The 13,054-nt window shown below is 40.3% G+C and overlaps 1 protein-coding gene across 12 annotated transcripts; it reads right to left on the bottom strand.

Annotated features, from left to right (window-relative positions):
* Positions 1-507: 507 nt before the first annotated feature.
* ncoa5 (nuclear receptor coactivator 5) lies at positions 508-11,580 on the bottom strand. Of its 12 annotated transcripts, none has more exons than XM_028574779.1 (13): positions 11,537-11,580; positions 10,468-10,671; positions 9,446-9,504; positions 7,816-8,089; positions 7,481-7,588; positions 6,597-6,660; positions 4,785-5,090; positions 4,582-4,703; positions 3,877-4,033; positions 3,528-3,757; positions 3,184-3,388; positions 2,793-2,884; positions 508-1,576 (listed from the first exon to the last, which is right to left on the bottom strand). In XM_028574779.1, the coding sequence occupies exons 4-13, from the start codon at positions 7,982-7,984 to the stop codon at positions 1,005-1,007; spliced, it is 2,025 nt and encodes a 674-aa protein (XP_028430580.1). In that variant the 5' UTR covers positions 7,985-8,089; positions 9,446-9,504; positions 10,468-10,671; positions 11,537-11,580; the 3' UTR covers positions 508-1,004. The 12 variants fall into 12 exon arrangements, with proteins under 12 accessions (XP_028430580.1, XP_028430581.1, XP_028430586.1 ...); XM_028574780.1 differs by having other exon boundaries at positions 10,468-10,650; positions 11,537-11,548; XM_028574785.1 differs by lacking the exon at positions 11,537-11,580 and having other exon boundaries at positions 3,528-3,727; positions 10,468-10,836.
* Between the last annotated feature and the right edge of the window lie 1,474 nt (positions 11,581-13,054).

The following is a 13,054-nucleotide window of genomic DNA, read 5'->3' as shown; positions in this document are numbered from 1 at the left end:
GGAGTTGTGGGAAACATTTTGTATGGATGCTTGACAAATGTAATGGATGTAGGTATAGATGATATATACAGCATACACACAAAGACACATGTTTTGAATTTCGGTAATATGAAAGGGTTTTTCATTCAGAACCGTTCATTACTATACCTTGATACTGTACCTGGTCTTATGGTAAAGCCGTAGTGTGTTCCTTTCAGTTCTGTGGGAGTGTGTATGTGTGTACATGTAACTGCTGGGGGCGGGCTGGGAGGGGGCTACGTGTAAATAAATCAAATACAGTTAGTGTGGAGGTGTTTTTTTTGTGTCAGTGTAAGTTAAATATTCAAAAGTTTAAAAAACAAAATGTATTATTCTCTATTGTGTTTCATGGTACATAAAAATAAAAAAAAAAAAAAAAAAAAAAAAAAAAAAAGGGGAAAAAGTAGTTTTATCTTACATTTCAAAATGCTTATATCTCTATGGCTTCTGGAGATACCCGTTCCATTTTATAGATTTGTCAGCACAAAATGCAATAAACCAATACCATTTTATTACTACAATTGTGTGGAGTTTTTAATCATGTCTTGTTTTGACAATGAAAATGTTACAAATTAAAAAGACACGGTTAACTATAAAACACAATCGATCATGGTTGGAAAAGAACTAAGGAGTCCATCATAAACCAAAGTATAGTGTACTTTGCACATGCAACTTTGCCTCATAGTTTAACTTACATGTAAGAAGAATAATTATCTTCTGGCTAATAACAATTGAAAATACAGACCATTACAAAGTCTGGACAAGTTGTCAAATTTAAATCAACTTAACACAATACTCAGAATAAAAAAAAAAAAAAAAAAAAAAAAAAAAAAAAGATTAAAAGCTCTTACAAAAAGATCCAACCTTCAAATATTCCTACTCACAGCTGGTAAATTCACTGCACAGAGAATTGATGTGGTGTCTACTTGTGTCACAGGGAGAGGTGGACCTCACATTAGGAGAAGTAATAAATTCACTACAACCTATCAGTAATGCCGGGGATACATGGACATAGGCGGGACCTGGCCCATGCTGGGTGCAGACCTTGGGGGTTGCTGCTGTGAGCCAGCAGGGCCCACCAGGTGGTTGAGAGACGGTCCACTCTGAATGAGGGTGTCCAGCGCTTTCTGTACACTTGGGTTGTCAAAATTGATACCTGAGGCAGAAGTGGGGGGTCTTTGAACACCGGGTGGGACTTGCATGCGGCCAGGTGGGGTGCCATAACCCTGGGAACCAACTGCAGGAGGGCCAGGCATGGGTGGGCGGGCTGGGTTCTGGGACGGTGGTGGGCCAAGGGAGCTGTAGGCCTGTGGCTGGGAGGCGGAGGGTGGGCCACTAGCGCCTGCTGAAACCCCGCTGCCACTGTTGAACAGGCTGAGGATTTTAGCCTGCAGCTCCTGCTGATGGCTGGGGTTAGCTGAGGCGCCTGAAGCAGCGGATAAGCCGAGGTGGCTGGTCTGTGCGGGTGTGCGAGTCGGATGGGATGCAGGTGGCAGTCCTGCGGCTGAGGGTGGAACGTCATGGTGTACTGCTGCAGGGGCTGCAGCATGGACTGTAGCTGTAAGGTGAAAGGTTTGGTTAGAATTTACTACTACTACGAGACAAATGGGAGCAATAATTAAATTCTACCGTAGGAGAACATTAATAGTTCACAAAGTACACATTTTTTAAGTCTATGTTAAAGGACAAATTCGGCACTAATTGAAGCTCGGGGTTAATAACATGTCCGAGTTCGACCGTTCTCTGGGATTTGTTTTCATGCTAATTGAATGTGACTAGTTTTATTGTAAAGCGCTAATTAGCTTATAACGCTAGTCGTCGGGGCACGGATAGAGTAAAAAGAAATCGCTATTTCTATACTACTAACAAGGCTCTAAATAGCACCACACTTCCACGGTAGTATAATGAGGGTCTCTACATGTAAACTGAAGCACTGAGAACTTTGTAAGTTTACAGACAGTTTATTAAAAAGATAGTTTAGAAAGACCGTACCTTTCACATATACAGGCGGGCGCCATCTTGGGAAAACCGTCACGACCAATCAAACGGCGTGCATATATTTTAATAAACCAATATAATTCATGCATTTCCATGTAATTACATTTCACAAACGTAATTCCTATCGACCCATTAGGAAACCACGGACCATGGGCGATTTCAAGCGACAGTTCAGCTCACGTTGCACGGCGTTCGTCACTCGACTGGTCGTGACTGTTTTCCCAAGATGGCGCCCGCCTGTATATGTGAACGGTACGGTCTTTCTAAACTATCTTTTTAATAAACTGTCTGTAAACTTATGAAGTTCTCAATGCTTCGGTTTACATGTAGAGACCCTCGTTATGCTACCGTGGAAGTGTGGTGCTATTTTGAGCCTTGTTAATGGTATAGAAATAGAGATATCTTTTTACTTTACCCTTGCCTCAACGACTAGCGTTATAAGCTAATTAGCGGTTTGCACTAAAACTGGTCACAATCGATTAGCATGAAAACAATTCCCAGAGAACGGTCAAACTCTGTACACGTGTGTTATTAACCCCTAGGTTCATTTTGCGCCGGAACTGTCCTTTAATAGAAACCTTGCATCCACATTGAATAAATTTTATTTCTATACTGGGTGAGTAAAGAAATCTCGATCACAATTCCAATGTAAAGATGTAGGAGTCTGTATAAAAATGCATTGTGAAGTTGAGGTTTTAGCAATCTGAGATAGATAATTAACGTGGGCATCTTCCAAATTTGTATTAATCCCTTAAAATAGGATACTTTCATCTTACCTGCAAGAGGGTCTGCAGCGCTTCGTAGCAGCCGGGTTCTTTTGTCCGTCAGGTAGGCAATGAGTCCATCCATTTCCTCTGGTGTTACAAATCTACCCAGCGATCACACCGGAAAAAAAAATTATTCCAAGTGTGGAGATTTTTAAACAACGCGTGAGAAACCAAAGGAAGTACAACATGGAAAACAAAGGTGACTGAAACTTACATTACATTTTACATTCTCCACCCACAGCTCCCATCTTTTGTTTTTCATTCAAGAGCTTACACAGTTCCCAGTTTCCCCTGCTGGAGCTGTTACCCCCGCGACCCGATACCGGATAAGCGGACGAAGATGGATGGATGGATGGAGCTTACACAACACTTTCATTTTAAAAGATATTAAACCAGATACCTGTTTTCAGACAGCAGTGTGATGGCGGTGAGCACAGAAACCGGGTGGCTCTCTCTGTCAGGCTCCCTGAGTAATACACTGTCCGCCATCTTGGCAGCATTTCTGGCAATCTCCTCGCGTTCTTTTTCGCGGTTTTCAACTTTGTACGTGTCATAATTGTGGGCAACCAGCATCATGGCATCCTGCATTGGCATGTTCCGATGCTCTACGGCAATAAAAGCACAACAAAGATTAGTAGGTTACCAACAAAATAGATGCACCTTTGAAATGCTGTGCCCTTTGTTATTGGAGGGACCAAAAGTGACCCTACCAACCAATAGATGCATACTGTCTTCTGGCATTACCTTGCGGTGTGCCACACAGGATGTTGACAGTGCACGACCGGTGGACCTGGTGCTGCTGGGTAATGATGATGGCAAAGGGAGTGCGAGCTCGGCCTACATCCTCCAGTGCCTGGGTTAGTGAGACTTCTGTGTTGAGGAAGATCAGATCCACCACCATGCCCAAATCACGGACTTTCCGCCCGACCGTCTCCGCATACTCCCTACAGTTGTTTTCGGAGCACAAGTACACACAGGCAAACAAAAACACAGGAGCGATATGAAAATATGCCATGTACTGGTCGAACATTTACAGAGCAGGTTTCTGGTCCAACATTTGCGTTTTCCCGTAAGCAACAGAGAGTGGACATACTTTTGTGCCTTGTTGACGACAATCACAGAGCAGTCAACAGGACGGTCAGTGTCGTAGCGCCGCTGGAGTTCTTCATAGTACTGTCGATACAATTCGTTACGCCGACGCTCTTCTGGTCGAGCACGATCATCTACTGTTGAGGAGAGGTTGGAGGCGACTGGAAAATGTCAGTAAAATGTTTAGCAGTTGAATAAAATTCTAAAATTGACTTTAAAAAAAATTAAAATAAATCTACTTTCTAAAATAAAGCCTAAAAAAAAAGGTAATTTCTCATTCAACCCTGACATACTATAAATACTGCAGTTGTGCAAAACATTTCTCAATTTAAAAATAAAAAAACCTACATCTTCATCTTGAAATATGTAGTTTAAATTATTATGGTTAAACAAGGACATTATTTAGGTTTGGTTGTACAAGGCCCTCGGTTGTGCCTGCTGTGTCAAGTTATGGTGCCGTGTCCTCGCATCTGGAAAACTAAGCTAGTTAGCAAAATGGATAACCAAACCTACAGAAATAACTTGTGGAATGTTAGAACAAAGAAACTTTGTATAAAGAGTTTGTATATTCAAACAATTAAGAAAACCCAATCTATCCAAGAAAAATTAAGATATATTTTTACAATTAACACAATATTACTCTAGTTACATACTTAATCAACTAAGAGCAACTTAATAGAATTTGGCATGTTCACTGTAATACACATACCCTCTGGCTCACGGCGTCCGTTCCAGGGATCTCTGTAAGGGTCCCTGAAGGGTTCATCCTTCCTCCGATAAAAGTCTTCTGCACCACTGCCACTGCGGTAGTATCGGTCATAGTCATCTCTGCTGTATGGCAACATTTCAGGTTCAGATAAAAATGTAAGCACTTAACCCGGGACTTCCAACTAATGGGCTGTCAGTAGTCACCTGTATGCAGGATCACGTGACTCTGGGCCTCTGGGATCTGGGCCTCTGGGGTCTGGGCCTCTGGGGTCTGGGCCTCTGGGGTCTTTGTCTCTGCTCTCTGAGCTACGGTACCGGTAATCATGGTCACGAGAGTGGCCACCTGGCCTCGACTCTCTACCCGGGTCCCTCCCATCACGGCTGTCCCGAGACTCCCGCCCATCACGGCTCTCCCGAGGCTCACGCCCTTCACGGCTCTCCCGTCCATAAACCGGTGAGCGTGACCGAGTTTGGGGTTCTTTGCTGTCCCCATAACTGCCATACGGGGCCCTGAGAGAAAGGTTATCAATTAGTGAAAGGACGATTGGAGTTTATGCTGCCTATTAAATACTACAAAGGGTAATGGGAACCTCTGTCCATGACTGGTGAGGACAGCCCTACTACGGTTGGTATTGTAGAAAGATTGAATATATAATATTCACACAATCGAAGCAGAGCAAAGCGAAGGCAGCTATTGTGTTCGCAAAGAGAACTAACAGAAATTCAATCCAGGAGGCGATTCCGATAAATCTTTTCAACAACGACCTTTTGAAAATGTCCAGCGGCCCGCGTACGCAACAATATTGATTTGTCGACCATTTGAGCTTCATTGACCATAAATCCAGCTCTGAAAATACACATGTACCTTGGCTGTTTAACTTTTTTGAACAAGGTGGTTTATTGTGGGCATTTAGCACAATTTGCTTGTGATAATTAGGAGTTGGTTCTTCAGTAAGCCACATTCCCATGCTACAACTATGGGGTTAGAAAAATGTTTGCTTGACTGTCTCAAGAAAATAGAACGAAAGTTTGACCGTAGCGGTCTAGTCCAAGTTATTCATCTCACCTTTGTAAATTGCATAGAAAAATTCAACCGTTTCTACATATCAAAGACATTTCTAAGCAAACTGTAGAAATGGAGTGGCCGAGGTGTATCCAAGTGGCGGTCATGTTAAGTGCCGTTTGAAGTTTTCATGTTAAGAAAAGGTGGATGGGTGCTCACTCTCCTGTTGCCGTTAGGCTGGGATACACAGGGCCATTATTCAATAAGCTCTCGCACAATTGTTGTTGGATCAGTTTGTTGTTTGAGAATTCAAACTAAGAATGGACCTCTCAGCAGTTTAAGGGGTTGCACAACAATTTTACATCATAATACATAATGCAACTGAATCATATTAAAATGAGGATCATACACCTAATGTGACACTGTTTGCATTAGTCTGTGATCCTGTGTGTGAATGCCCGACTCCATACCCCAAACTCCCGGAAATAAAATTCCCAATGATATGTGGGATGTTTTGTGGCGTGTACTTAGTCAGCCGCTGTGGATAAGCGTTGCATCCGTCCGTTCCTCGGACTAAATACAGTTTCATGTACACACCCAATTAGTTAAAAGGCCATTAACATGCCTAATAGATATGGGGCAGGGTGGGACTAGTATTAGGTTTCCTTCAGCTGGAAAGTTGCATATTTTAGCTATGAAAAGCGGGACAAAACCACACCAAGAACATGAGCGTTGAAAAAGCATATGGCAAGAATCTTTGAGACAGACACTTTAAATTACATTCATGTGGCCATTTTCTTTATTTCAACATCTGGAAATGTAAATTAAGGGTGAAATATTGACTGTCCCATGAACGATCTTAAGCCCATCTAATGGTACGACAGCTTCCATTAAGCAGACTTCACCACTCGTGGAAATCACAGTTGAGGAAAAGATACGCTTTAGTTTTTTTTTTGTTTACGGGCACCTCAGAGGTGATGGTAGTTCTTCACACCTATTTCACGTTACTTTACCTTCGTGGAGGGCTCTGCTGGGATTGAAGTTTAGCTTGTCGTCGCTCCACTGCCATATTTACATCTGAAAATAAATCAATCCAAACGTTGAACATAACAGTGACATGTAAACCAGCTTAAGTTTTCACGCAAAATGGAGTGGCCGCGTCAATACTTCCACGATCCAAATGAAACTGCGCTCCAATATCCAAGCTCGAAAATCCAAATTTGACGAAAGTCAAAATGCAGCAAATCCTGTTGTCGAATTGAGTTTAAGACGAAGAAATGAAGGGAGTTCTTTCCTAACCTTAAAAGTTGGCTAAACACTAGCAAAGCTTTGAACGTTTAAAGTAAAATTTTAACTTGAAATTCAGACTTCAGAAACTACAAGTGCTCGACTTTAGTGACGCATTTAAATCCACGTTGAAGAAAATTCCGACAGGTTTGCAAATAAAAGATTTCAGAGATTCAGGCTTTGCCAATATTTAATAATGCACTGTTTATTTGCTTTGTATGCCAATAATGTAACATGTCTACAAAAATAAAAGGTTAAGTAGAAAGGAAGAAAAAAATCATTCATTTTGAAGAGTTGTAGGTCAAATCACACAACCTGCACTTTGTGAGGTTACTTGTGGGCAAGCATAGGGCTAAACAGAAAAAACATTTTTAAGGATTATTAATTAAGATTGCATACTTGCTACTTTGTCTTTGATGGAATTTTTAATTAAAACAAATCCAGATTATCGTCTGGATTAACACTTTAACTATCATGCTCAATCATCAAAAGTTTCCACAAAAAAAAAAAAAAACAACCTTTCAATAACTTGGTTTTGTTGCTCGCTGTAAACCAATAACATCCTATCCTCTTTGGCCATACAATCACACCCACTGCAGTTAAGGCTTACCTATTTTATAACCTTTATATATTCGACCCTTTTGGGCAGACTTTGCAGCTTCGGCTTCCTCAACACGTTCAAATTGTACAAATCCAAACCCACGAAACATCGACACTCCTGGAAGAGGAACATTTTAAGTGGTACAGATTTAGGATCAGTTTGAAGAACATTTTGGATACCTACCCCTTTACCCACAAAATGATCTGTAGGGACATTATTACGCATTTTACATGCTTGCATTTCATGAAAAAAAAGAAAAAAAAACACGACTTGTGATGCTTAATGCCAGACATGATTAAAATTGTCATGAATTAATCGTATTGCTTGTATGGTGTTTTACTGACCGACTATCTTCCCATACGGGCTGAACAGGTCTTCCAAATCCTTCTTTTCCATGTCCGAGGTCGGCAAATTCCCAACAAAAATTCGTCTCTCCATTTCTCTCGGATCATTACTGCTGCAAGTGCGAGAAAAACGCCCCGGTGATGCGCTGCAGCTTCTTCGGCGAGACATGACTCGATCCAAAGGGTTTACTGGTTTCTTTCTTTGTGCGTCTCAAATGCTTCAAAAAAGTTTGGTTGTTCGTTAATAAGAGTCTTTAAATTGTCGTCCACAATCCTGAAACATGTCAGTGAGTTAAGAGAAGAGATCAAATCCCTTGGAAAGATGAAAAGTTTTAGCAGAGCAGAAGTTGCAAAATCATATCAGTTCAGACAATGGAAATGCTGTGGGGAAATAATTCACAAATGTTGCAAATAAAATTTGAAACAAATCGCGCTGGTGAAATCGCAAATTCATCCGAAACCTTGGGTTAAAAAAGATTTTTTGAACGTGTCCTGCATTTCTCCATTGCTCACTTGCACTTTTATTGGATTTACCGTTGAAATGGACCTTTACGTACTATGTGAGACTGTGCCTTGAATTATGGGACAAAGGACAGCAGGACATCAGTGTATGATTAATGCTGAGCATATTAACCAACGCAAATGTATATCCACCACGCAAATTTGGAGATGCAATGGACTTCCGTCTCGATTTTCCATTGTGCAGGGATGTGAAAGTCTTGCATAACTAGCCCACAATTTAACTACACCCACTGTGGTTTGGCAAGGCCTTTAGCTTGACGCGGATGAAAGTTCATAAAGTATCGCAGATGATCCATTCCTGCAAATGATCGGCCAAATGTGCACTTGCTGGGCTTTCAAAATGTTTTGTCCTAGGGTTAGGTGGTATACCCTGTATAAATGGCACACAAGAGACTGTGCCATGTTAAATTAGCTACATAATTTGTTTTAGTATAGAATAGATTTAACTATGACATTAAATGCACCATGACTCTTTACATGTTGAACCAGTGATCATACGCTTCCATTTTATGCCCCTCGAAACCATTAAAGAATCGCTTTAAGTTGTTGAAAACACACATTTCACAGTATGCAACAAAAAGCAGCAAACATTTCACGCAAAACAAAATCTAAAATGTTATACTGAAGTTGTGAAAGAGAGTTGGGCAAGACGCACAGATACCCACAGTGCGTCAACTGTGCAGCGTGATGAACAGTTATGAAATTCTTGTCTCCACAACGCTAAAATGGTCTGTATGATTTCACTAAATAGGAGTGCAGACAATTCTCGAAATCGAAGTGAGGAATTTCATCCTCTTCTCTTGAAATGGTAAAAACATCTTGAGGAAATTTCGCAGTGATGAAATGAAATCATGGGCTTAAAATCACCTTGAAAATGCCAAAACACAAAGGTTTTCTTTCGTTCGTCTTAAAAGTCTTCAGGATAAGTTGATGTCTTTAAGTGGCCAACATGGCACAATATAACATGCAAAAGAGAATCTCTAGATGTTTTCGGTCCCAACACACATTAAAAATGACATTAGAAAGTGAAGGCATTTGTTAGCCTACATTACATTTAAGGTCGTAAGTAATTTACATTATGCTTTTTAGGGAGCTGCCCTTTACATACCTTAACTTGAACCTGGATGCTCTGGAATCTGTGTCCACAGAATTTAAAAGCCCCAAGCTCTGAAAAAGGAGGCAGAAAAAATATCAATATCCAATTAACAGTTTAGGAAATGAATTACCTTAAATGCCCTAAGATGTCTGTAGTAGCTTCACTGATTACTTTCGCAAAGCAGAAACAAAAAATTCTGAAAAACATACGTTCGCATTTATTATAATAATCCAAAGAATGCTCTATTTTTTTTAGGCATCAAATCAAACAAACATGTAAGAACACATCACATGACAATGAGCTTAAATAGACCAATAAGGTAAAAACCATAGACTATATAAAAAGGTAAAATGTTTAGGCTTTTTGGATAATGCATTAATTAATTTACAGTACCATATTGCACATTACCTATTCTACATTAAATGCAGCACTTGTGATCAGAAGCGTTACAGATTTGATTATAATACGCAGGCTTGCACATATGAGACTAAAGCCATTTAAAACCAGAGGTGGTCTGAAGGACAGCTATACGTTTTACAAGCCACCATGTCACTGTTTGCTGCGTTTGAAGCCCCAAATAGCAAGAAGGCCCCTAAACTAGCCTAATTCTACAAATTACAAATTACAATGTCTGGTGGTTTTCGCTTTGCTGTGAGCGTCCACGCTGTTCTCGGCGGGCGGAACTCACACCGGTCGCGCTGCAAATGGCGTGCATCAAGCTGACTTTACAGCACCGGCTGTGATAACAGATCATCAAATTACGTGATCTGTGATAACAGATCACATAATGTATGTTAAGTTTGAGTTTTTCCTTGGTGCATTAACATATGTGGTTACGATGTAGCTACGCGTAACCAGGTTGAAGTTGGCTGTTAGCTAACTAGCTAGAAATGTTAGCTAACATTAGCATACCTGTTATCTTGAAACCGCACAGCTAGCTTTTTAGCGACAGAGCCATCTACACAGAGGTAACGTTATACGATTTCTCAGCGCGTGTCGTTATATTACACACAGCAGAATAACTCTTTACTAACCTTCAACGTGGATTTTATCTCCGTTTACAGCCTCTCAATGCCACAGATCGGTCCTGGCGATACAGCTATCCCCCCTCTCACAATAGGCTTCTTCTACTTCTACTTTACGGCATCTCTTCTTCTCTCTCGTTGGCGGACTGGGCTACAAACCAACGTTTAACGTGCTTGCCGACACCTACGGTGCTGGCGTGTGTAACATCATGACTTTAAACAACCAATAAAAATGAAAAAAAACTTTATAAAGAAGTTATATTGTGGATATTAAACCTGTTTCATTACATATTTAAATAAGCTCTTCTTCTGCGGACACAACTATTATCGAACGTAGTAGGCATCGCACACGTGTTAAACCCTGTCGATACTGTTTCCTTTTGCCCCACATTCTAATTTCTTAAATTATATGGCATACCTAAAAAACATTTCATACATACATTGTTTCTGCTACAAGTATTATGTATTTCTGCTATCATTGTTTATGCAAATATAAAAAAATAAACAGTAGGCCTAGCACACATAGGGTGAAGTCAGGTAAAGTGGGACACTTTTTGGTAAATTGAATTTTAAACAACCTAAATCCCCATAGACCTTGCAACCAGTAGGCCTACAGGGGTCACTTCCCAGAACTGTTTGCAGGGGAGGAACGGCAGCTTTTGGGGGTCGGAAAGCAGCAGGCTTACGCACTTTAGTTGTTTTTTGGTTTCTTTTTGTCTGCTTTGGTCTGGACAGAGTTGAAGTGTTCCTGGCTTGTTAGGTGGTAGCTGGGTGGCTAAAATGTTATCTTCTTGTTCATGAAATGGCTGCACTGTTTGCTAGCATTAGCCCTAAAACTGTCCCACTCAACCTGAAATGCACTATCCCACTCAACCTAACACTGTCAGGTTGAGTGGGACAGTGGTCTGAATCTAATTTTCACAAATATTTTATACAGTTAGATGCTCATTGTTATTAATCTCTAATACACAGACAGTATAAATGTATGTAAAAGCAAAAGTTTTATTGTTACATCATAAGTGACAGAATTATCAACCTTATTATTCTAAAATAGATTTACACTTGCCAGGTGGCTTACCGTGAGATCCCAGGAGTCAAGCAATTTGAAAAATAACAACTGGACCACATCTGTGATGTCACACCAATCACAACCTTTATTTCATATCCAATAGACATTCAGCTACAACACAGTAACAATTGTTGTGATTGGCTTACAAAATTAAGCCTTTACAGTACCCAAAAGCTTAAGTGTCCCACTCAACCTGATGTCCCACTCTACCTGAATTCACCCTATGTATAGGCCTACACACACGATTTACTGAACACACCTTCTTTTAAGGCAAAGAAATAAATAGGCCCTACATCATTGTTTAAAACAGTGTGCATAATGCATTTGACATTCTCTGACATTTATCTATTTGTCCATTTGAGGTAGTTGAGGGAATTCCTTAAGCTTGTGTTAAAATAGCATCCCCTCAACCAAAGCATAATGTCAAACTTGTACTGACTGGTAGCGTGGACAGTTATGCTGCAGGCAGACAGACAGACAGAATTTCAAACTATGGAGCCACTTGTGCCTTGCATGAATGACTAGTAACCAGCTCTACTGCATTACCACACAGGGAACATTATGCCAATTGGCTTGTCAACAATCTGCTCATACAGTGGCAGCCTGTTCCACTGCAGCAGCACCCTGCTCAAATCTTCTGTTCTTCTTTGGGGTCATCCTTCTCATTCAGACTTCCTAATGATAGCAGAGTTGATTCTGCGCAACATGCGTCCTTAAACCCCACATGTGGAGTGTATGGTCTTACCATTTGAATGGCTTTAAAGACTTTTTCAATGTTCTAAGTACAATTTAGTTTCACTCTGTCTAATTTGTATTTCTCTAGCCTTTCTTTTGCAATAGCGTATAGCATCACTATTCTATTAGGGGTGAGAATCACCAGAGGCCTCACGATACAATATCATCACCATACTTATGTCACAACATATTGTTGCGATTATAAACATATTGCAATATTCAGCGATGTATTGCAATGTATTACCTTTTTTTCCAACTTCAAATTTTTACCAATTTTAAATTATGTCCCAAAAAGGAAACTTTGTCAACATCTGTTTTATCTAAAAAGATACATTGCATTTTTCTGTTTGTTCATCTCACTTCAATTGTATTGCTGCAAAATGGGATGGTCAAGGAGACAAACTGGCACAACACACCAACACATATTTAATAATAGATCGATACTTGGCGTCTGTGTATTGACACAGTATCGGCACGAAAAATATCGCGATACTATGCTGTATCGACCCCCCATATTCTATCATCCTTTTCTCAAATCCACAGTGTGTGTTTTCCACAGATGGGATCTTCTGCCTTACTCAGGCTCTACAGACATCCAGTGTTTACATCACCACCTGTCAACTGTGGTTCTATTGAGGTTTTACATTCATCTGTTAAAATCCAATTAAATATACTTTTTTTTTTAATTGTCATAAATACAATTGAAGTGTATGTCTGATGTCAATACAATTTGGAAAAACAATATTTGTTAAGGTTCCTTGGTAGGATATACTGTATTTGATTGGATGATCT

The sequence above is a fragment of the Perca flavescens genome, chromosome 4, assembly GCF_004354835.1.
Source record: "Perca flavescens isolate YP-PL-M2 chromosome 4, PFLA_1.0, whole genome shotgun sequence".
In the NCBI taxonomy this organism is placed as follows: domain Eukaryota; kingdom Metazoa; phylum Chordata; class Actinopteri; order Perciformes; family Percidae; genus Perca; species Perca flavescens.
This window is presented reverse-complemented; position numbering and strand designations above follow the sequence as displayed.